The sequence below is a fragment of the Lissotriton helveticus genome, chromosome 5_1, assembly GCF_964261635.1.
Source record: "Lissotriton helveticus chromosome 5_1, aLisHel1.1, whole genome shotgun sequence".
In the NCBI taxonomy this organism is placed as follows: domain Eukaryota; kingdom Metazoa; phylum Chordata; class Amphibia; order Caudata; family Salamandridae; genus Lissotriton; species Lissotriton helveticus.
Genome location: NC_136065.1, coordinates 5,222,803 through 5,249,976, shown reverse-complemented (window position 1 = coordinate 5,249,976; position 27,174 = coordinate 5,222,803). Strand labels below are relative to the sequence as shown.

At 57.4% G+C, this 27,174-nt stretch overlaps 1 protein-coding gene across 3 annotated transcripts in view; it reads right to left on the bottom strand.

The window, feature by feature from the left end:
- Positions 1 to 26,968, bottom strand: part of LOC144754050 (class I histocompatibility antigen, F10 alpha chain-like) — a 323,147-nt gene extending 296,179 nt beyond the window's left edge. Inside the window, exon 1 of one of the 3 annotated variants that reach the window (XR_013594639.1) lies at positions 25,989 to 26,968. Coding sequence is in view for 1 of the 3 variants with exons in the window: in XM_078641564.1 (XP_078497690.1) it covers positions 25,989 to 26,055 (67 nt within the window). In the remaining 2 variants the exon portion in view is untranslated. The remainder of the gene's footprint in view (positions 1 to 25,988) is intronic. The other 2 variants (XR_013594640.1, XM_078641564.1) reach the window with 2 other exon arrangements.
- Positions 26,969 to 27,174: the final 206 nt, after the last annotated feature.

Here is a 27,174-nt window from a genome sequence, read left to right as displayed (position 1 = left end):
CCCCACACACAGCCCTCACCCTGTGTTACAATGATCACCACACACAGCCCTCACCCCATGTTACATTGATCCCCACACACAGTCCTCCCCGTGTTACACTGATCCCCACACACAGCCATCACCCTGTGTTACACTGATCACCACACACAACCCTCACCCCGTGTTACACTGATCGCACACACAGCCCTCACCCCGTGTTACACTGATTCCCACACACAGCCCTCACTCTGTGTTACACTGATCCCCACACACAGCCCTCACCCCGTGTTACTCTGATCCCCACACACAGCCCTCACTCTGTGTTACACTGATCCCCACACACAGCCCTCACCCTGTGTTACACTGATCCCCACACACACTCCTCTCCCTGAGTTACACGGATCCCCACACACAGCCATCACCCTGTGTTACACTGATCCCCACACACAGCCCTCACACTGTGTTACACTGGTCCACACACACAGCCATCACCCCGTGTTACACTGATCCCCACACACAGCCCTCACCCCGTGTTACACTGATCACCACACACAGCCCTCACCTGTGTTACACTGATCCCCCCACACAGCCCTCACCTTGTGTTACACTGATCCCCACACACAGCCCTCACCCTGTTACACTGATCCCCCCACACAGCCCTCACCCCGTGTTACACTGATCCCCACACACAGCCCTTACCCCGTGTTACACTGATCCCCCCACACAGCCCTCACCCCGTGTTACACTGATCCCCACACACAGCCCTCACCCCGTGTTACACTGATCACCACACACAGCCCTCACCCTGTGTTACACTGATCCCCACACACAGCCCTCACCCTGTTACACTGATCTCCACACACAGCCCTCACCCTGTGTTACACTGATCCCCACACACAGCCCTCACCCCGTGTTACACTGATCCCCACACACAGCCCTCACCCTGTGTTACACTGATCCCCACACACAGCCCTCACCCTGTGATCCCCACACACAGCCCTCACCCTGTGTTACACTGATCTCCACACACAGCCCTCACCCCATGTTACACTGATCCCCACACACAGCCCTCACCCTGTGTTACACAGATCCCCACACACAGCCCTCACCCTGTGTTACACTGATCCCCACACACAGCCCTCACCCCGTGTTACACTGATCCCCACACACAGCCCTACCCTGTGTTACACTGATCCCCACACACAGCCCCCACCCTGTTACACTGATCCTCACACAGCCCTCACCCTGTGTTACACTGATCTCCACACAGCCCTCACCCCGTGTTACACTGATCCCCACACACAGCCCTCACCCTGTGTTACACTGATCCCCACACAAAGCCCTCACCCTGTGTTACACTGATCCCCACACAGCCCTCACCCTGTGTTACACTGATCCCCACACACAGCCCTCACCCCGTGTTACACTGATTCCCACACACAGCACTCACCCCGTGTTACACTGATCCCCACACACAGCCCTCAACCTGTGTTACACTGATCCCCACACAAAGCCCTCACCCTGTGTTACACTGATCCCCACACAGCCCCACCCTGTTACACTGATCCCCCCCACACAGCCCTCACCCTGTGTTACACTGATCCCCACACACAGCCCTCACCCTGTGTTACACTGATCCCCACACACAGCCCTCACCCCGTGTTACACTGATCCCCACACACAGCCCTCACCCCGTGTTACACTGATCACCACACACAGCCCTCACCCTGTGTTACACTGATCCCCACACACAGCCCTCACCCTGTGTTACACTGATCTCCACACACAGCCCTCACCCTGTGTTACACTGATCCCCACACACAGCCCTCACCCCGTGTTACACTGATCCCCACACACAGCCCTCACCCTGTGTTACACTGATCCCCACACACAGCCCTCACCCTGTGATCCCCACACACAGCCCTCACCCTGTGTTACACTGATCTCCACACACAGCCCTCACCCCATGTTACACTGATCCCCACACACAGCCCTCACCCTGTGTTACACAGATCCCCACACACAGCCCTCACCCTGTGTTACACTGATCCCCACACACAGCCCTCACCCCGTGTTACACTGATCCCCACACACAGCCCTACCCTGTGTTACACTGATCCCCACACACAGCCCCCACCCTGTTACACTGATCCTCACACAGCCCTCACCCTGTGTTACACTGATCTCCACACAGCCCTCACCCCGTGTTACACTGATCCCCACACACAGCCCTCACCCTGTGTTACACTGATCCCCACGCAAAGCCCTCACCCTGTGTTACACTGATCCCCACACAGCCCTCACCCTGTGTTACACTGATCCCCACACACAGCCCTCACCCCGTGTTACACTGATTCCCACACACAGCACTCACCCCGTGTTACACTGATCCCCACACACAGCCCTCACCCTGTGTTACACTGATCCCCACACAAAGCCCCCACCCTGTGTTACACTGATCCCCACACAGCCCCTCACCCTGTTTTACACTGATCCTCACACACAGCCCTCACCCTGTGTTACACTGATCCCCACACACAGCCCTCACCCCGTGTTACACTGATTCCCACACACAACCCTCACCCTGTGTTACACTGATTCCCACACACAGCCCTCACCCCGCGTTACACTGATCTCCACACACAGCCCTCACCCGTGTTACACTGATCCCCACATACAGCCCTCACCCCGTGTTACACTGATCCCCCCACACAGCCCTCACCCCGTGTTACACTGATCACCACACACAGCCCTCACCCTGTGTTACACTGATCCCCACACACAGCCCTCACCCTGTGTTACACTGATCTCCACACACAGCCCTCACCCTGTGTTACACTGATCCCCACACACTGCCCTCACCCCGTGTTACACTGATCCCCACACACAGCCCTCACTCTGTGTTACACTGATCCCCACACACAGCCCTCACCCCGTGTTACACTGATCCCCACACACAGCCCTCACCCGTGCTACACTGATCCCCACACACAGCCCTCACTCTGTGTTACACTGATCTCCACACACAGCCCTCACTCTGTGTTACACTGATCCCCACACACAGCCCTCACCCCGTGTTACACAGATCCCCACACACAGCCCTCACCCGTGTTACACTGATCCCCACACACAGTCCTCACCCTGTGTTACACTGATCCCCACACACAGCCCTCACTCTGTGTTACACTGATCCCCATGCACAGCCCTCACCCTGTGTTACACTGATCCCCACACACAGCCCTCACTCTGTGTTACACTGATCTCCACACACAGCCCTCACTCTGTGTTACACTGATCCCCACACACAGCCCTCACCCCGTGTTACACAGATCCCCACACACAGCCCTCACCCCGTGTTACACTGATCCCCACACACAGCCCTCACCCTGTGTTACACTGATCCCCACGCAAAGCCCTCACCCTGTGTTACACTGATCCCCACACAGCCCTCACCCTGTGTTACACTGATCCCCACACACAGCCCTCACCCCGTGTTACACTGATTCCCACACACAGCACTCACCCCGTGTTACACTGATCCCCACACACAGCCCTCACCCTGTGTTACACTGATCCCCACACAAAGCCCCCACCCTGTGTTACACTGATCCCCACACAGCCCCTCACCCTGTTTTACACTGATCCTCACACACAGCCCTCACCCTGTGTTACACTGATCCCCACACACAGCCCTCACCCCGTGTTACACTGATTCCCACACACAACCCTCACCCTGTGTTACACTGATTCCCACACACAGCCCTCACCCCGCGTTACACTGATCTCCACACACAGCCCTCACCCGTGTTACACTGATCCCCACATACAGCCCTCACCCCGTGTTACACTGATCCCCCCACACAGCCCTCACCCCGTGTTACACTGATCACCACACACAGCCCTCACCCTGTGTTACACTGATCCCCACACACAGCCCTCACCCTGTGTTACACTGATCTCCACACACAGCCCTCACCCTGTGTTACACTGATCCCCACACACTGCCCTCACCCCGTGTTACACTGATCCCCACACACAGCCCTCACTCTGTGTTACACTGATCCCCACACACAGCCCTCACCCCGTGTTACACTGATCCCCACACACAGCCCTCACCCGTGCTACACTGATCCCCACACGCAGCCCTCACTCTGTGTTACACTGATCTCCACACACAGCCCTCACTCTGTGTTACACTGATCCCCACACACAGCCCTCACCCCGTGTTACACAGATCCCCACACACAGCCCTCACCCCGTGTTACACTGATCCCCACACACAGCCCTCACCCTGTGTTACACTGATCCCCACACACAGCCCTCACTCTGTGTTACACTGATCCCCATGCACAGCCCTCACCCTGTGTTACACTGATCCCCACACACAGCCCTCACTCTGTGTTACACTGATCTCCACACACAGCCCTCACTCTGTGTTACACTGATCCCCACACACAGCCCTCACCCCGTGTTACACAGATCCCCACACACAGCCCTCACCCCGTGTTACACTGATCCCCACACACAGCCCTCACCCCGTGTTACACTGATCCCCTCACACAGCCCTCACTCTGTGTTACACTGATCCCCATGCACAGCCCTCACCCTGTGTTACACTGATCCCCACACACAGCCCTCACCCCGTGTTACACTGATCACCACACACAGCCCTCACCCCATGTTACATTGATCCCCACACACAGTCCTCCCCGTGTTACACTGATCCCCACACACAGCCCTCACCCTGTGTTACACTGATTCCCACACACAGCCCTCACCCTGTGTTACACTGATCCCCTCACACAGCCCTCACCCCGTGTTACACTGATCCCCTCACACAGCCCTCACCCCGTGTTACACTGATCCCCACACACAGCTCTCACCCCGTGTTACACTGATCACCACACACAGCCCTCACCCCATGTTACATTGATCCCCACACACAGTCCTCCCCGTGTTACACTGATCCCCACACACAGCCCTCACCCTGTGTTACACTGATTCCCACACACAGCCCTCACCCTGTGTTACACTGATCCCCTCACACAGCCCTCACCCCGTGTTACACTGATCCCCTCACACAGCCCTCACCCCGTGTTACACTGATCCCCACACACAGCTCTCACCCCGTGTTACACTGATCCCCACACACAGCCCTCACCCCGTGCTACACTGATCCTCACACAGCCCTCACCCCGTGTTACACTGATCCCCACACACAGCCCTCACCCTGTGTTACAATGATCACCACACACAGCCCTCACCCCATGTTACATTGATCCCCACACACAGTCCTCCCCGTGTTACACTGATCCCCACACACAGCCATCACCCTGTGTTACACTGATCACCACACACAACCCTCACCCCGTGTTACACTGATCGCACACACAGCCCTCACCCCGTGTTACACTGATTCCCACACACAGCCCTCACTCTGTGTTACACTGATCCCCACACACAGCCCTCACCCCGTGTTACTCTGATCCCCACACACAGCCCTCACTCTGTGTTACACTGATCCCCACACACAGCCCTCACCCTGTGTTACACTGATCCCCACACACACTCCTCTCCCTGAGTTACACGGATCCCCACACACAGCCATCACCCTGTGTTACACTGATCCCCACACACAGCCCTCACACTGTGTTACACTGGTCCACACACACAGCCATCACCCCGTGTTACACTGATCCCCACACACAGCCCTCACCCCGTGTTACACTGATCTCCACACACAGCCCTCACACTGTGTTACACTGATCCCCACACACAGCCCTCACCCTGTGTTACACTGATCTCCACACAGCCCTCACCCCGTGTTACACTGATCCCCACACAAAGCCCTCACCCTGTGTTACACTGATCCCCACACAGCCCTCACCCTGTGTTACACTGATCCCCACACACAGCCCTCACCCCGTGTTACACTGATACCCACACACAGCCCTCACCCCGCGTTACACTGATCTCCACACACAGCCCTCACCCGTGTTACACTGATCCCCACACACAGCTCTCACCCCGTGTTACACTGATCCCCACACACAGCCCTCACCCTGTGTTACACTGATCCTCACACAGCCCTCACCCCGTGTTACACTGATCCCCACACACAGCCCTCACCCCGTGTTACACTGATCCCCGCACACAGCCCTCACCCCGTGTTACACTGATCCCCACACACAGCCCTCACCCTGTGTTACACTGATCCCCACACACAGCCCTCACCCCGTGTTACTCTGATCCCCACACACAGCCCTCACCCTGTGTTACACTGATCCCCACACACAGCCCTCACCCCGTGTTACTCTGATCCCCACACACAGCCCTCACCCTGTGTTACACTGATCCCCACACACAGCCCTCACCCCGTGTTACTCTGATCCCCACACACAGCCCTCACCCCGTGTTACTCTGATCCCCACACACAGCCCTCACCCTGTGTTACACTGATCCCCACACACAGCCCTCACCCCGTGTTACTCTGATCCCCACACACAGCCCTCACCCTGTGTTACACTGATCCCCACACACAGCCCTCACCCCGTGTTACTCTGATCCCCACACACAGCCCTCACCCTGTGTTACACTGATCCCCACACACAGCCCTCACCCTGTGTTACACTGATTCCCACACACAGCCCCCACCCTGTGTTACACTGATCCCCACACACAGCCTTCACCCTGTGTTACACTGATCCCCACACACAGCCCTCACCCTGTGTTACACTGACCCCCACACACAGCCCTCACCCTGTGTTACACTGACCCCCACACACAGCCCTCACCCTGTGTTACACTGATCCCCACACACAGCCCTCACCCCGTGTTACACTGACCTCCACACACAGCCCTCACCCTGTGTTACACTGATCCCCACACACAGCCCTCACCCCGTGTTACACTGACCCCCACACACAGCCCTCACCCTGTGTTACACTGATCCCCACACACAGTCCTCACCCCGTGTTACACTGATCCTCACACACAGCCTTCACCCTGTGTTACACTGATCCCCACACACAGCCCTCACCCTGTGTTACACGGATCCCCACACACAGTCCTCATCCAATGTTACACGGATCCCCACACACAGCCCTCACCCCGTGTTACACTGATCCCCACACACAGCCCTCACCCCGTGTTACACTGATCCGCACACAGCCCTCATCCAATGTTACACGGATCCCCACACACAGCCCTCACCCAGTGTTACACTGATCCCCACACACAGTCCTCCCCGTGTTACACTGATTCCCACACACAGCCCCCACCCTGTGTTACACTGATCCCCACACACAGCCTTCACCCTGTGTTACACTGATCCCCACACACAGCCCTCACCCTGTGTTACACTGACCCCCACACACAGCCCTCACCCCGTGTTACACTGACTTCCACACACAGCCCTCACCCTGTGTTACACTGATCCCCACACACAGCCCTCACCCCGTGTTACACTGACCCCCACACACAGCCCTCACCCTGTGTTACACTGATCCCCACACACAGCCCTCACCCCGTGTTACACTGACCCCCACACACAGCCCTCACCCTGTGTTACACTGATCCCCACACACAGTCCTCACCCCGTGTTACACTGATCCTCACACACAGCCTTCACCCTGTGTTACACGGATCCCCACACACAGTCCTCATCCAATGTTACACTGATCCCCACACACAGCCCTCACCCCGTGTTACACTGATCCTCACACACAGCCCTCACCCTGTGTTACACTGATCCGCACACACAGCCCTCACACTGTGTTACACTGATCCCCACACACAGCCCTCCTCGTGTTACACTGATCCCCACACACAGCCCTCACCCTGTGTTACACTGATCCCCACACAGTCCTCACCCTGTGTTACACTGATCCCCACACACAGCCCTCACCCTGTGTTACACTGATCTCCACACACAGCCCTCAGCCCGTGTTACACTGATCCTCACACACACTCCTCACCCTGTGTTACACTGATCCGCACACACAGCCCTCACCCTGTGTTACACTGATCCCACACACAGCCCTCATCCAATGTTACACGGATCCCCACACTCAGCCCTCACCCTGTGTTACACTGATCCCCACACACAGCCCTCACCCTGCGTTACACTGATCCCCACACACAGCCCTCACCCGGTGTTACACTGATCCCCACACACAGCCCTCACCCTGCGTTACACTGACCCCCACACACAGCCCTCACCCTGTGTTACACTGACCCCCACACACAGCCCTCACCCCGTGTTACACTGATCCCCACACACAGCCCTCACCCCGTGTTACACTGATCCCCACACACAGCCCTCACCCTGTTACACTGATCCGCACACACAGCCCTCACCCTGTGTTACACTGATCCCACACACAGCCCTCATCCAATGTTACACGGATCCCCACACTCAGCCCTCACCCTGTGTTACACTGATCCTCACACACAGCCCTCACCCTGCGTTACACTGATCCCCACACACAGCCCTCACCCCGTGTTACACTGATCCCCACACACAGCCCTCACCCTGCGTTACACTGATCCCCACACACAGCCCTCACCCCGTGTTACACTGATCCCCACACACAGCCCTCACCCCGTGTTACATTGATCCGCACACAGCCCTCATCCAATGTTACACGGATCCCCACACACAGCCCTCACCCCGTGTTACACTGATCCCCACACACAGTCCTCCCCGTGTTACACTGATTCCCACACACAGCCCCCACCCTGTGTTACACTGATCCCCACACACAGCCTTCACCCTGTGTTACACTGATCCCCACACACAGCCCTCACCCTGTGTTACACTGACCCCCACACACAGCCCTCACCCCGTGTTACACTGACTTCCACACACAGCCCTCACCCTGTGTTACACTGATCCCCACACACAGCCCTCACCCCGTGTTACACTGACCCCCACACACAGCCCTCACCCTGTGTTACACTGATCCCCACACACAGCCCTCACCCCGTGTTACACTGACCCCCACACACAGCCCTCACCCTGTGTTACACTGATCCCCACACACAGTCCTCACCCCGTGTTACACTGATCCTCACACACAGCCTTCACCCTGTGTTACACGGATCCCCACACACAGTCCTCATCCAATGTTACACTGATCCCCACACACAGCCCTCACCCCGTGTTACACTGATCCTCACACACAGCCCTCACCCTGTGTTACACTGATCCGCACACACAGCCCTCACACTGTGTTACACTGATCCCCACACACAGCCCTCCTCGTGTTACACTGATCCCCACACACAGCCCTCACCCTGTGTTACACTGATCCCCACACAGTCCTCACCCTGTGTTACACTGATCCCCACACACAGCCCTCACCCTGTGTTACACTGATCTCCACACACAGCCCTCAGCCCGTGTTACACTGATCCTCACACACACTCCTCACCCTGTGTTACACTGATCCGCACACACAGCCCTCACCCTGTGTTACACTGATCCCACACACAGCCCTCATCCAATGTTACACGGATCCCCACACTCAGCCCTCACCCTGTGTTACACTGATCCCCACACACAGCCCTCACCCTGCGTTACACTGATCCCCACACACAGCCCTCACCCGGTGTTACACTGATCCCCACACACAGCCCTCACCCTGCGTTACACTGACCCCCACACACAGCCCTCACCCTGTGTTACACTGACCCCCACACACAGCCCTCACCCCGTGTTACACTGATCCCCACACACAGCCCTCACCCCGTGTTACACTGATCCCCACACACAGCCCTCACCCTGTTACACTGATCCGCACACACAGCCCTCACCCTGTGTTACACTGATCCCACACACAGCCCTCATCCAATGTTACACGGATCCCCACACTCAGCCCTCACCCTGTGTTACACTGATCCCCACACACAGCCCTCACCCTGCGTTACACTGATCCCCACACACAGCCCTCACCCCGTGTTACACTGATCCCCACACACAGCCCTCACCCTGCGTTACACTGATCCCCACACACAGCCCTCACCCCGTGTTACACTGATCCCCACATGCAGCCCTCACTCTTTGTTACACTGATCCACACACAGCCCTCACCCTGTGTTACACTGATCCTCACACACAGCCCTCACCCTGTGTTACACTGATCCGCACACACAGCCCTCACCCTGTGTTACACTGATCCCACACACAGCCCTCATCCAATGTTACACGGATCCCCACACTCAGCCCTCACCCTGTGTTACACTGATCCCCACACACAGCCCTCACTCTGTGTTACACTGATCCCCATGCACAGCCCTCACCCTGTGTTACACTGATCCCCACACACAGCCCTCACTCTGTGTTACACTGATCTCCACACACAGCCCTCACTCTGTGTTACACTGATCCCCACACACAGCCCTCACCCCGTGTTACACAGATCCCCACACACAGCCCTCACCCCGTGTTACACTGATCCCCACACACAGCCCTCACCCCGTGTTACACTGATCCCCTCACACAGCCCTCACTCTGTGTTACACTGATCCCCATGCACAGCCCTCACCCTGTGTTACACTGATCCCCACACACAGCCCTCACCCCGTGTTACACTGATCACCACACACAGCCCTCACCCCATGTTACATTGATCCCCACACACAGTCCTCCCTGTGTTACACTGATCCCCACACACAGCCCTCACCCTGTGTTACACTGATTCCCACACACAGCCCTCACCCTGTGTTACACTGATCCCCTCACACAGCCCTCACCCCGTGTTACACTGATCCCCTCACACAGCCCTCACCCCGTGTTACACTGATCCCCACACACAGCTCTCACCCCGTGTTACACTGATCACCACACACAGCCCTCACCCCATGTTACATTGATCCCCACACACAGTCCTCCCCGTGTTACACTGATCCCCACACACAGCCCTCACCCTGTGTTACACTGATTCCCACACACAGCCCTCACCCTGTGTTACACTGATCCCCTCACACAGCCCTCACCCCGTGTTACACTGATCCCCTCACACAGCCCTCACCCCGTGTTACACTGATCCCCACACACAGCTCTCACCCCGTGTTACACTGATCCCCACACACAGCCCTCACCCCGTGCTACACTGATCCTCACACAGCCCTCACCCCGTGTTACACTGATCCCCACACACAGCCCTCACCCTGTGTTACAATGATCACCACACACAGCCCTCACCCCATGTTACATTGATCCCCACACACAGTCCTCCCCGTGTTACACTGATCCCCACACACAGCCATCACCCTGTGTTACACTGATCACCACACACAACCCTCACCCCGTGTTACACTGATCGCACACACAGCCCTCACCCCGTGTTACACTGATTCCCACACACAGCCCTCACTCTGTGTTACACTGATCCCCACACACAGCCCTCACCCCGTGTTACTCTGATCCCCACACACAGCCCTCACTCTGTGTTACACTGATCCCCACACACAGCCCTCACCCTGTGTTACACTGATCCCCACACACACTCCTCTCCCTGAGTTACACGGATCCCCACACACAGCCATCACCCTGTGTTACACTGATCCCCACACACAGCCCTCACACTGTGTTACACTGGTCCACACACACAGCCATCACCCCGTGTTACACTGATCCCCACACACAGCCCTCACCCCGTGTTACACTGATCTCCACACACAGCCCTCACACTGTGTTACACTGATCCCCACACACAGCCCTCACCCTGTGTTACACTGATCTCCACACAGCCCTCACCCCGTGTTACACTGATCCCCACACAAAGCCCTCACCCTGTGTTACACTGATCCCCACACAGCCCTCACCCTGTGTTACACTGATCCCCACACACAGCCCTCACCCCGTGTTACACTGATACCCACACACAGCCCTCACCCCGCGTTACACTGATCTCCACACACAGCCCTCACCCGTGTTACACTGATCCCCACACACAGCTCTCACCCCGTGTTACACTGATCCCCACACACAGCCCTCACCCTGTGTTACACTGATCCTCACACAGCCCTCACCCCGTGTTACACTGATCCCCACACACAGCCCTCACCCCGTGTTACACTGATCCCCGCACACAGCCCTCACCCCGTGTTACACTGATCCCCACACACAGCCCTCACCCTGTGTTACACTGATCCCCACACACAGCCCTCACCCCGTGTTACTCTGATCCCCACACACAGCCCTCACCCTGTGTTACACTGATCCCCACACACAGCCCTCACCCCGTGTTACTCTGATCCCCACACACAGCCCTCACCCTGTGTTACACTGATCCCCACACACAGCCCTCACCCCGTGTTACTCTGATCCCCACACACAGCCCTCACCCCGTGTTACTCTGATCCCCACACACAGCCCTCACCCCGTGTTACACTGATCCCCACACACAGCCCTCACCCCGTGTTACTCTGATCCCCACACACAGCCCTCACCCTGTGTTACACTGATCCCCACACACAGCCCTCACCCCGTGTTACTCTGATCCCCACACACAGCCCTCACCCTGTGTTACACTGATCCCCACACACAGCCCTCACCCTGTGTTACACTGATTCCCACACACAGCCCCCACCCTGTGTTACACTGATCCCCACACACAGCCTTCACCCTGTGTTACACTGATCCCCACACACAGCCCTCACCCTGTGTTACACTGACCCCCACACACAGCCCTCACCCTGTGTTACACTGACCCCCACACACAGCCCTCACCCTGTGTTACACTGATCCCCACACACAGCCCTCACCCCGTGTTACACTGACCTCCACACACAGCCCTCACCCTGTGTTACACTGATCCCCACACACAGCCCTCACCCCGTGTTACACTGACCCCCACACACAGCCCTCACCCTGTGTTACACTGATCCCCACACACAGTCCTCACCCCGTGTTACACTGATCCTCACACACAGCCTTCACCCTGTGTTACACTGATCCCCACACACAGCCCTCACCCTGTGTTACACGGATCCCCACACACAGTCCTCATCCAATGTTACACGGATCCCCACACACAGCCCTCACCCCGTGTTACACTGATCCCCACACACAGCCCTCACCCCGTGTTACACTGATCCGCACACAGCCCTCATCCAATGTTACACGGATCCCCACACACAGCCCTCACCCAGTGTTACACTGATCCCCACACACAGTCCTCCCCGTGTTACACTGATTCCCACACACAGCCCCCACCCTGTGTTACACTGATCCCCACACACAGCCTTCACCCTGTGTTACACTGATCCCCACACACAGCCCTCACCCTGTGTTACACTGACCCCCACACACAGCCCTCACCCCGTGTTACACTGACTTCCACACACAGCCCTCACCCTGTGTTACACTGATCCCCACACACAGCCCTCACCCCGTGTTACACTGACCCCCACACACAGCCCTCACCCTGTGTTACACTGATCCCCACACACAGCCCTCACCCCGTGTTACACTGACCCCCACACACAGCCCTCACCCTGTGTTACACTGATCCCCACACACAGTCCTCACCCCGTGTTACACTGATCCTCACACACAGCCCTCACCCTGTGTTACACTGATCCGCACACACAGCCCTCACACTGTGTTACACTGATCCCCACACACAGCCCTCCTCGTGTTACACTGATCCCCACACACAGCCCTCACCCTGTGTTACACTGATCCCCACACAGTCCTCACCCTGTGTTACACTGATCCCCACACACAGCCCTCACCCTGTGTTACACTGATCTCCACACACAGCCCTCAGCCCGTGTTACACTGATCCTCACACACACTCCTCACCCTGTGTTACACTGATCCGCACACACAGCCCTCACCCTGTGTTACACTGATCCCACACACAGCCCTCATCCAATGTTACACGGATCCCCACACTCAGCCCTCACCCTGTGTTACACTGATCCCCACACACAGCCCTCACCCTGCGTTACACTGATCCCCACACACAGCCCTCACCCGGTGTTACACTGATCCCCACACACAGCCCTCACCCTGCGTTACACTGACCCCCACACACAGCCCTCACCCTGTGTTACACTGACCCCCACACACAGCCCTCACCCCGTGTTACACTGATCCCCACACACAGCCCTCACCCCGTGTTACACTGATCCCCACACACAGCCCTCACCCCGTGTTACACTGATCCCCACACACAGCCCTCACCCTGTTACACTGATCCGCACACACAGCCCTCACCCTGTGTTACACTGATCCCACACACAGCCCTCATCCAATGTTACACGGATCCCCACACTCAGCCCTCACCCTGTGTTACACTGATCCCCACACACAGCCCTCACCCTGCGTTACACTGATCCCCACACACAGCCCTCACCCCGTGTTACACTGATCCCCACACACAGCCCTCACCCTGCGTTACACTGATCCCCACACACAGCCCTCACCCCGTGTTACACTGATCCCCACACACAGCCCTCACCCCGTGTTACATTGATCCGCACACAGCCCTCATCCAATGTTACACGGATCCCCACACACAGCCCTCACCCCGTGTTACACTGATCCCCACACACAGTCCTCCCCGTGTTACACTGATTCCCACACACAGCCCCCACCCTGTGTTACACTGATCCCCACACACAGCCTTCACCCTGTGTTACACTGATCCCCACACACAGCCCTCACCCTGTGTTACACTGACCCCCACACACAGCCCTCACCCCGTGTTACACTGACTTCCACACACAGCCCTCACCCTGTGTTACACTGATCCCCACACACAGCCCTCACCCCGTGTTACACTGACCCCCACACACAGCCCTCACCCTGTGTTACACTGATCCCCACACACAGCCCTCACCCCGTGTTACACTGACCCCCACACACAGCCCTCACCCTGTGTTACACTGATCCCCACACACAGTCCTCACCCCGTGTTACACTGATCCTCACACACAGCCTTCACCCTGTGTTACACGGATCCCCACACACAGTCCTCATCCAATGTTACACTGATCCCCACACACAGCCCTCACCCCGTGTTACACTGATCCTCACACACAGCCCTCACCCTGTGTTACACTGATCCGCACACACAGCCCTCACACTGTGTTACACTGATCCCCACACACAGCCCTCCTCGTGTTACACTGATCCCCACACACAGCCCTCACCCTGTGTTACACTGATCCCCACACAGTCCTCACCCTGTGTTACACTGATCCCCACACACAGCCCTCACCCTGTGTTACACTGATCTCCACACACAGCCCTCAGCCCGTGTTACACTGATCCTCACACACACTCCTCACCCTGTGTTACACTGATCCGCACACACAGCCCTCACCCTGTGTTACACTGATCCCACACACAGCCCTCATCCAATGTTACACGGATCCCCACACTCAGCCCTCACCCTGTGTTACACTGATCCCCACACACAGCCCTCACCCTGCGTTACACTGATCCCCACACACAGCCCTCACCCGGTGTTACACTGATCCCCACACACAGCCCTCACCCTGCGTTACACTGACCCCCACACACAGCCCTCACCCTGTGTTACACTGACCCCCACACACAGCCCTCACCCCGTGTTACACTGATCCCCACACACAGCCCTCACCCCGTGTTACACTGATCCCCACACACAGCCCTCACCCTGTTACACTGATCCGCACACACAGCCCTCACCCTGTGTTACACTGATCCCACACACAGCCCTCATCCAATGTTACACGGATCCCCACACTCAGCCCTCACCCTGTGTTACACTGATCCCCACACACAGCCCTCACCCTGCGTTACACTGATCCCCACACACAGCCCTCACCCCGTGTTACACTGATCCCCACACACAGCCCTCACCCTGCGTTACACTGATCCCCACACACAGCCCTCACCCCGTGTTACACTGATCCCCACATGCAGCCCTCACTCTTTGTTACACTGATCCACACACAGCCCTCACCCTGTGTTACACTGATCCTCACACACAGCCCTCACCCTGTGTTACACTGATCCGCACACACAGCCCTCACCCTGTGTTACACTGATCCCACACACAGCCCTCATCCAATGTTACACGGATCCCCACACTCAGCCCTCACCCTGTGTTACACTGATCCCCACACACAGCCCTCACCCTGCGTTACACTGATCCCCACACACAGCCCTCACCCCGTGTTACACTGATCTCCACTCACAGCCCTCACCATGTGTTACACTGATCCTCACACACACTCCTCACCCTGTGTTACACTGATCCGCACACACAGCCCTCACCCTGTGTTACACTGATCCCACACACAGCCCTCATCCAATGTTACACGGATCCCCACACTCAGCCCTCACCCTGTGTTACACTGATCCCCACACACAGCCCTCACCCTGCGTTACACTGATCCCCACACACAGCCCTCACCCCGTGTTACACTGATCCCCACACACAGCCCTCACCCTGCGTTACACTGACCCCCACACACAGCCCTCACCCTGTGTTACACTGACCCCCACACACAGCCCTCACCCCGTGTTACACTGATCCCCACACACAGCCCTCACCCCGTGTTACACTGATCCCCACACACAGCCCTCACCCTGTGTTACACTGATCCGCACACACAGCCCTCACCCTGTGTTACACTGATCCCACACACAGCCCTCATCCAATGTTACACGGATCCCCACACTCAGCCCTCACCCTGTGTTACACTGATCCCCACACACAGCCCTCACCCTGCGTTACACTGATCCCCACACACAGCCCTCACCCCGTGTTACACTGATCCCCACACACAGCCCCACCCTGCGTTACACTGATCCCCACACACAGCCCTCACCCTGTGTTACACTGATCCCCACACACAGCCCTCACCCCGTGTTACACTGATCCTCACACACAGCCCTCACCCCGTGTTACACTGATCCTCACACACAGCCCTCACCCCGTGTTACACTGATCTCCACACACAGCCCTCACCCTGTGTTACACTGATCCTCACACACTCCTCACCCTGTGTTACACTGATCCGCACACACAGCCCTCACCCTGTGTTACACTGATCCCACACACAGCCCTCATCCAATGTTACACGGATCCCCACACTCAGCCCTCACCCTGTGTTACACTGATCCCCACACACAGCCCTCACCCTGCGTTACACTGATCCCCACACACAGCCCTCACCCCGTGTTACACTGATCCCCACACACAGCCCTCACCCTGCGTTACACTGACCCCCACACACAGCCCTCACCCTGTGTTACACTGACCCCCACACACAGCCCTCACCCCGTGTTACACTGATCCCCACACACAGCCCTCACCCCGTGTTACACTGATCCCCACACACAGCCCTCACCCTGTGTTACACTGATCCGCACACACAGCCCTCACCCTGTGTTACACTGATCCCACACACAGCCCTCATCCAATGTTACACGGATCCCCACACTCAGCCCTCACCCTGTGTTACACTGACACCCACACACAGCCCTCACCCTGCGTTACACTGATCCCCACACACAGCCCTCACCCCGTGTTACACTGATCCCCCCACACAGCCCTCACCCTGCGTTACACTGATCCCCACACACAGCCCTCACCCTGTGTTACACTGATCCTCACACACAGCCCTCACCCTGTGTTACACTGATCCCCACACACAGCCCTCACCCCGTGTTACACTGATCCCCACACACAGCCCTCACCCTGTGTTACACTGATCCGCACACACAGCCCTCACCCTGTGTTACACTGATCCCACACACAGCCCTCATCCAATGTTACACGGATCCCCACACTCAGCCCTCACCCTGTGTTACACTGATCCCCACACACAGCCCTCACCCTGCGTTACACTGATCCCCACACACAGCCCTCACCCCGTGTTACACTGATCCCCACACACAGCCCCACCCTGCGTTACACTGATCCCCACACACAGCCCTCACCCTGTGTTACACTGATCCCCACACACAGCCCTCACCCCGTGTTACACTGATCCTCACACACAGCCCTCACCCCGTGTTACACTGATCCTCACACACAGCCCTCACCCCGTGTTACACTGATCTCCACACACAGCCCTCACCCTGTGTTACACTGATCCTCACACACACTCCTCACCCTGTGTTACACTGATCCGCACACACAGCCCTCACCCTGTGTTACACTGATCCCACACACAGCCCTCATCCAATGTTACACGGATCCCCACACTCAGCCCTCACCCTGTGTTACACTGATCCCCACACACAGCCCTCACCCTGCGTTACACTGATCCCCACACACAGCCCTCACCCCGTGTTACACTGATCCCCACACACAGCCCTCACCCTGCGTTACACTGACCCCCACACACAGCCCTCACCCTGTGTTACACTGACCCCCACACACAGCCCTCACCCCGTGTTACACTGATCCCCACACACAGCCCTCACCCCGTGTTACACTGATCCCCACACACAGCCCTCACCCTGTGTTACACTGATCCGCACACACAGCCCTCACCCTGTGTTACACTGATCCCACACACAGCCCTCATCCAATGTTACACGGATCCCCACACTCAGCCCTCACCCTGTGTTACACTGACACCCACACACAGCCCTCACCCTGCGTTACACTGATCCCCACACACAGCCCTCACCCCGTGTTACACTGATCCCCACACACAGCCCTCACCCTGCGTTACACTGATCCCCACACACAGCCCTCACCCTGTGTTACACTGATCCTCACACACAGCCCTCACCCTGTGTTACACTGATCCCCACACACAGCCCTCACCCTGTGTTACACTGATCCCCACACACAGCCCTCACCCTGTGTTACACTGATCCCCACACACAGCCCTCACCCTGCGTTACACTGATCCCCACACACAGCCCTCACCCTGCGTTACACTGATCCCCACACACAGCCCTCACCCTGTGTTACACTGATCCTCACACACAGCCCTCACCCTGTGTTACACTGATCTCCACACACAGCCCTCACCCTGTGTTACACTGATCCCCACACACAGCCCTCACCCCGTGTTACACTAATCCCCACACACAGCCCTCACCCTGTGTTACACTGATCCCCACACACAGCCCTCACCCCGTGTTACACAGATCCCCACACACAGCCCTTACCCCGTGTTACACTGATCCCCACACTCAGCCCTCACCCCGTGTTACACTGATCCCCACACACAGGCCTCACCCCGTGATACACTGATCCCCACACACAGCCCTCACCCCGTGTTACACTGATCCCCACACACAGGCCTCACCCCGTGATACACTGATCCCCACACACAGCCCTCACTCTGTGTTACACTGATCCCCACACACAGCCCTCACTCTGTGTTACACTGATCCCCACAAACAGCCCTCACCCCGTGTTACAGTGATCCCCACACAGACCGCACCTCGTGTTCCTCTGATCCCCACACACAGCCCTCACCCCGTGTTACACTGATCCCCACACACAGCCCTCACCCCGTGTTACACTGATCCCCTCACTCACCCCTCACCCTGTGTTACACTGATCCTCATACACAGCCATCTCACCGTGTTACACTGATCCCCACACACAGTCCTCACCCCGTGTTACACTGATCCCCACACACAGCCCTCACCCCGTGTTACACTGATCCCCACACACAGCCCCACCCTGTGTTACACTGATCCCCACACACAGCCCTCACCTTGTGTTACACGGATCCCCACACACAGCCCTCACCCCGTGTTACACCCCGTGTTACACTGATCCCCACACAGCCCTCACCCTGTGTTACACTGATCCCCACACACAGCCCCACCCTGTGTTACACTGATCCCCACACACAGCCCTCTCCCTGTGTTACACTGATCCCCACACACAGCCCTCACCCCGTGTTACACTGATCCCCACACACAGCCCTCACCCTGTGTTACACTGATCCCCACACAGCCCTCACCCTGTGTTACACTGATCCCCACACACAGCCCCCACCCTGTGTTACACTGATCCCCACACACAGCCCTCACCCTGTGTTACACTGATCCCCACACACAGCCCTCACCCCGTGTTACACTGATCCCCACACACACTCCTCACCCTGTGTTACACTGATCCGCACACACAGCCCTCACCCTGTGTTACACTGATCCCACACACAGCCCTCATCCAATGTTACACGGATCCCCACACTCAGCCCTCACCCTGTGTTACACTGATCCCCACACACAGCCCTCACCCTGCGTTACACTGATCCCCACACACAGCCCTCACCCCGTGTTACACTGATCCCCACACACAGCCCTCACCCTGCGTTACACTGACCCCCACACACAGCCCTCACCCTGTGTTACACTGACCCCCACACACAGGCCTCACCCCGTGTTACACTGATCCCCACACACAGCCCCACCCTGTGTTACACTGATCCCCACACACAGCCCTCACCTTGTGTTACACGGATCCCCACACACAGCCCTCACCCCGTGTTACACCCCGTGTTACACTGATCCCCACACACAGCCCCACCCTGTGTTACACTGATCCCCACACACAGCCCTCTCCCTGTGTTACACTGATCCCCACACACAGCCCTCACCCCGTGTTACACTGATCCCCACACACAGCCCTCACCCTGTGTTACACTGATCCCCACACAGCCCTCACCCTGTGTTACACTGATCCCCACACACAGCCCTCACCCTGTGTTACACTGATCCCCACACACAGCCCCACCCTGTGTTACACTGATCCCCACACACAGCCCTCTCCCTGTGTTACACTGATCCCCACACACAGCCCTCACCCCGTGTTACACTGATCCCCACACACAGCCCTCACCCTGTGTTACACTGATCCCCACACAGCCCTCACCCTGTGTTACACTGATCCCCACACACAGCCCTCACCCTGTGTTACACTGATCCCCACACACAGCCCTCACCCCGTGTTACACTGATCCCCACACACAGCCCTCACCCTGTGTTACACTGATCCCCACACAGCCCTCACCCTGTGTTACACTGATCCCCACACACAGCCCTCACCCCGTGTTACACTGATCCCCACACACAGCCCCACCCTGTGTTACACTGATCCCCACACACAGCCCTCACCCTGTGTTACACTGATCCCCACACAGCCCTCACCCTGTGTTACACTGATCCCCACACACAGCCCTCACCCCGTGTTACACTGATCTCCACACACAGCCCTCACCCCGTGTTACACTGATCTCCACACACAGCCCTCACCCCGTGTTACTCTGATCCCCACACACAGCCCTCACCCTGTGTTACACTGATCCCCACACACAGCCCTCACCTCGTGTTACACTGATCCCCACACACAGCCCTCACCCTGTTACACTGATCCCCACACACAGCCCTTTCTCTGTTACACTGATCCCCACACACAGCCCTCACCCCGTGTTACTCTGATCCCCACACTCCGCCCTCACCCCGTGTTACTCTGATCCCCACACTCAGCCCTCACCCCGTGTTACTCTGATCTCCACACACAGCCCTCACCCTGTGTTACACTGATCCCCACACACAGCCCTCACCCCGTGTTACACTGATCCCCACACACAGTCCTCACTGTGTTACACTGATCCCCACACACAGCCCTCACCCGTGCTACACTGATCCCCACACAGCCCCTCACCCTGTGTTACACTGATCCCCACACACAGCCCTCACCCTGTGTTACACTGATCCCCACATACAGCCCTCACCCCGTGTTACTCTGATCCCCACACACAGCCCTCACCCCGTGTTACACTGATCCTCACACAGCCCTCACCCTGTGTTACACTGATCCCCACACACAGCCCTCACCCCGTGTTACACTGATCCCCACACACAGCCCCACCCTGTGTTACACTGATCCCCACACACAGCCCTCACCCTGTGTTACACTGATCCCCACACAGCCCTCACCCTGTGTTACACTGATCCCCACACACAGCCCTCACCCCGTGTTACACTGATCTCCACACACAGCCCTCACCCCGTGTTACTCTGATCCCCACACACAGCCCTCACCCGTGTTACACTGATCCCCACACACAGCCCTCACCCCGTGTTACACTGATCCCCACACACAGTCCTCACTGTGTTACACTGATCCCCACACACAGCCCTCACCCGTGCTACACTGATCCCCACACAGCCCCTCACCCTGTGTTACACTGATCCCCACACACAGCCCTCACCCTGTGTTACACTGATCCCCACACACAGCCCTCACCCTGTGTTACACTGATCCCCACACACAGCCCTCACCCCGTGTTACACTGATCTCCACACACAGCCCTCACCCCGTGTTACTCTGATCCCCACACACAGCCCTCACCTCGTGTTACACTGATCCCCACACACAGCCCTCACCTCGTGTTACACTGATCCCCACACACAGCCCTCACCCTGTGTTACACTGATCCCCACACACAGCCCTCACCCCGTGTTACTCTGATCCCCACACACAGCCCTCACCTCGTGTTACACTGATCCCCACACACAGCCCTCACCTCGTGTTACACTGATCCCCACACACAGCCCTCACCCTGTTACACTGATCCCCACACACAGCCCTCACCTCGTGTTACACTGATCCCCACACACAGCCCTCACCTCGTGTTACACTGATCCCCACACACAGCCCTCACCCTGTGTTACACTGATCCTCACACACAGCCCTCACCCTGTGTTACACTGATCTCCACACACAGCCCTCACCCTGTGTTACACTGATCCCCACACACAGCCCTCACCCCGTGTTACACTAATCCCCACACACAGCCCTCACCCTGTGTTACACTGATCCCCACACACAGCCCTCACCCCGTGTTACACAGATCCCCACACACAGCCCTCACCCCGTGTTACACTGATCCCCACACTCAGCCCTCACCCCGTGTTACACTGATCCCCACACACAGGCCTCACCCCGTGATACACTGATCCCCACACACAGCCCTCACCCCGTGTTACACTGATCCCCACACACAGGCCTCACCCCGTGATACACTGATCCCCACACACAGCCCTCACTCTGTGTTACACGGATCCCCACACACAGCCCTCACTCTGTGTTACACTGATCCCCACACACAGCCCTCACCCCGTGTTACAGTGATCCCCACACAGACCGCACCTCGTGTTCCTCTGATCCCCACACACAGCCCTCACCCCGTGTTACACTGATCCCCACACACAGCCCTCACCCCGTGTTACACTGATCCCCTCACTCACCCCTCACCCTGTGTTACACTGATCCTCATACACAGCCATCTCACCGTGTTACACTGATCCCCACACACAGTCCTCACCCCGTGTTACACTGATCCCCACACACAGCCCTCACCCCGTGTTACACTGATCCCCACACACAGCCCCACCCTGTGTTACAATGATCCCCACACACAGCCCTCACCTTGTGTTACACGGATCCCCACACACAGCCCTCACCCCGTGTTACACCCCGTGTTACACTGATCCCCACACAGCCCTCACCCTGTGTTACACTGATCCCCACACACAGCCCCACCCTGTGTTACACTGATCCCCACACACAGCCCTCTCCCTGTGTTACACTGATCCCCACACACAGCCCTCACCCCGTGTTACACTGATCCCCACACACAGCCCTCACCCTGTGTTACACTGATCCCCACACAGCCCTCACCCTGTGTTACACTGATCCCCACACACAGCCCCCACCCTGTGTTACACTGATCCCCACACACAGCCCTCACCCTGTGTTACACTGATCCCCACACACAGCCCTCACCCCGTGTTACACTGATCCCCACACACACTCCTCACCCTGTGTTACACTGATCCGCACACACAGCCCTCACCCTGTGTTACACTGATCCCACACACAGCCCTCATCCAATGTTACACGGATCCCCACACTCAGCCCTCACCCTGTGTTACACTGATCCCCACACACAGCCCTCACCCTGCGTTACACTGATCCCCACACACAGCCCTCACCCCGTGTTACACTGATCCCCACACACAGCCCTCACCCTGCGTTACACTGACCCCCACACACAGCCCTCACCCTGTGTTACACTGACCCCCACACACAGCCCTCACCCCGTGTTACACTGATCCCCACACACAGCCCCACCCTGTGTTACACTGATCCCCACACACAGCCCTCACCTTGTGTTACACGGATCCCCACACACAGCCCTCACCCCGTGTTACACCCCGTGTTACACTGATCCTCACACACAGCCCCACCCTGTGTTACACTGATCCCCACACACAGCCCTCTCCCTGTGTTACACTGATCCCCACACACAGCCCTCACCCCGTGTTACACTGATCCCCACACACAGCCCTCACCCTGTGTTACACTGATCCCCACACAGCCCTCACCCTGTGTTACACTGATCCCCACACACAGCCCTCACCCTGTGTTACACTGATCCCCACACAGCCCTCACCCTGTGTTACACTGATCCCCACACACAGCCCTCACCCCGTGTTACACTGATCCCCACACACAGCCCCACCCCGTGTTACACTGATCCCCACACACAGCCCTCACCCTGTGTTACACTGATCCCCACACAGCCCTCACCCTGTGTTACACTGATCCCCACACACAGCCCTCACCCCGTGTTACACTGATCTCCACACACAGCCCTCACCCCGTGTTACTCTGATCCCCACACACAGCCCTCACCCTGTGTTACACTGATCCCCACACACAGCCCTCACCCCGTGTTACACTGATCCCCACACACAGCCCTCACCCCGTTACACTGATCCCCACACACAGCCCTTTCTCTGTTACACTGATCCCCACACACAGCCCTCACCCCGTGTTACTCTGATCCCCACACTCAGCCCTCACCCCGTGTTACTCTGATCCCCACACTCAGCCCTCACCCCGTGTTACTCTGATCTCCACACACAGCCCTCACCCTGTGTTACACTGATCCCCACACACAGCCCTCACCCCGTGTTACACTGATCCCCACACACAGTCCTCACTGTGTTACACTGATCTCCACACACAGCCCTCACCCTGTGTTACACTGATCCCCACACACAGCCCTCACCCCGTGTTACACTGATCCCCACACACAGTCCTCACTGTGTTACACTGATCCCCACACACAGCCCTCACCCATGCTACACTGATCCCCACACAGCCCCTCACCCTGTGTTACACTGATCCCCACACACAGCCCTCACCCTGTGTTACACTGATCCCCACATACAGCCCTCACCCCGTGTTACTCTGATCCCCACACACAGCCCTCACCCCGTGTTACACTGATCCTCACACAGCCCTCACCCTGTGTTACACTGATCCCCACACACAGCCCTCACCCCGTGTTACACTGATCCCCTCACTCACCCCTCACCCTGTGTTACACTGATCCTCATACACAGCCATCTCACCGTGTTACACTGATCCCCACACACAGTCCTCACCCCGTGTTACACTGATCCCCACACACAGCCCTCACCCCGTGTTACACTGATCCCCACACACAGCCCCACCCTGTGTTACAATGATCCCCACACACAGCCCTCACCTTGTGTTACACGGATCCCCACACACAGCCCTCACCCCGTGTTACACTGATCCCCACACACAGTCCTCACTGTGTTACACTGATCCCCACACACAGCCCTCACCCGTGCTACACTGATCCCCACACAGCCCCTCACCCTGTGTTACACTGATCCCCACACACAGCCCTCACCCTGTGTTACACTGATCCCCACACACAGCCCTCACCCTGTGTTACACTGATCCCCACACACAGCCCTCACCCCGTGTTACATGGATCCCCACACACAGCCCTCACCCCGTGTTACACTGATCCCCACACACTGCCCTCACCCCGTGTTACACTGATCCCCACACACAGCCCTCACCCCGTGTTACTCTGATCCCCACACACAGCCCTCACCTCGTGTTACACTGATCCCCACACACCCCCTCCCTATTCATTCCCCCCTGCCCCTCCATCCCCAGGTCACTCACCTGCCCGGGCCGGCTGCAGCCAGAGAAACCCAATGATCAGCAGGTGAAGGTGGGCACAGCAGCTCATGATTAGGGGGCAGCAGTGACGTCACCGAGGGGGCAATAACCACAGCCTGTAGGTCAGGACTAGCTCCGGTGAGAACTTCTCCAGATCTGAGCTCAGCCCGTCCCAGGGCTCGGAGGGAGAGCGGATCCTACCAATCAGAAGGCAGAACAGCAGTGCGTCATCACTCTCCAGGTAGAGCCTCGCTGCGAGGAGCTAGAAGGAGCAAGGAAAAGTGAAAGTGAAAGTAAAGAGAGAGAAGTTTCGTTTTCTTTATTTTCTAGTTCCCCTCTGATCTTTCACCCAGTGCTTAGAAGCCCCCTTGCCTATCCTTCTTGCAGACCACAGTGAAGAGTCTGCACAGTGATTTCACCCCCCCCCCCCCGTGTTATTCCTCCCTCCAGTTTTGACACTCTCTCTCTCTGTGTATTTGTTTTGCTTCCTTTGTTTCTCTTGCTGTGATGGGCGCTGCCTGTGCTCAGACTCTACAGTGCCTCGAAGCCCTCGATGTTATTGGATGGGTCATTACAGAGCTGCCGACTTTGGCCTGTGGAACCAGGTTCGAGTCCCAGCGTCGCCTCGGCACCCTGTGATCCTGGTAAGATAACTTCACCTCCCCATGTCCGTGATATGAACCGGACATGGGGAGTGACCGGTGCTCGTGGAAAGCGCTACACTGGGTCGAGTTCGCGCTACATAAAAATGCAAAAAACTGATTTTCCTCCTTCTCCCTCGGCTTTGTTAATGCTTAGAAGCCTGAGTCATTACTGACGTCAGTGTCTGGTAACCCCCCGCTGCTCCGGTGACCGGCACTGGGAAGATGAATGGTTTGTGCTTCACCCGCGGAGCTCTTGCGCCCCCCAGCGGACGGATAGCGCCTCGATGACAGGGAGGGGCTGATTTCCCAGAAACGGAGGCTTTGGGGGGCGGGGGGAGGGGTAGAGATGGGGGAGGAGGGAACGAGATCTGAGCTCAGCCCGTCCCAGAACTTGGAGACTGAGGGAACCCACCAATCGGAAGGCAGAATAGCCGCGCGTCATCCCTCTCCAGGTAGAGCCTCGCTGGGAGCAGCTAAAGGATGTAAAAGTGCAGAGGAGCCGAAGTGCCATTTCTGTCCTGACCCTCTTTCACAGTGCTTAGAAG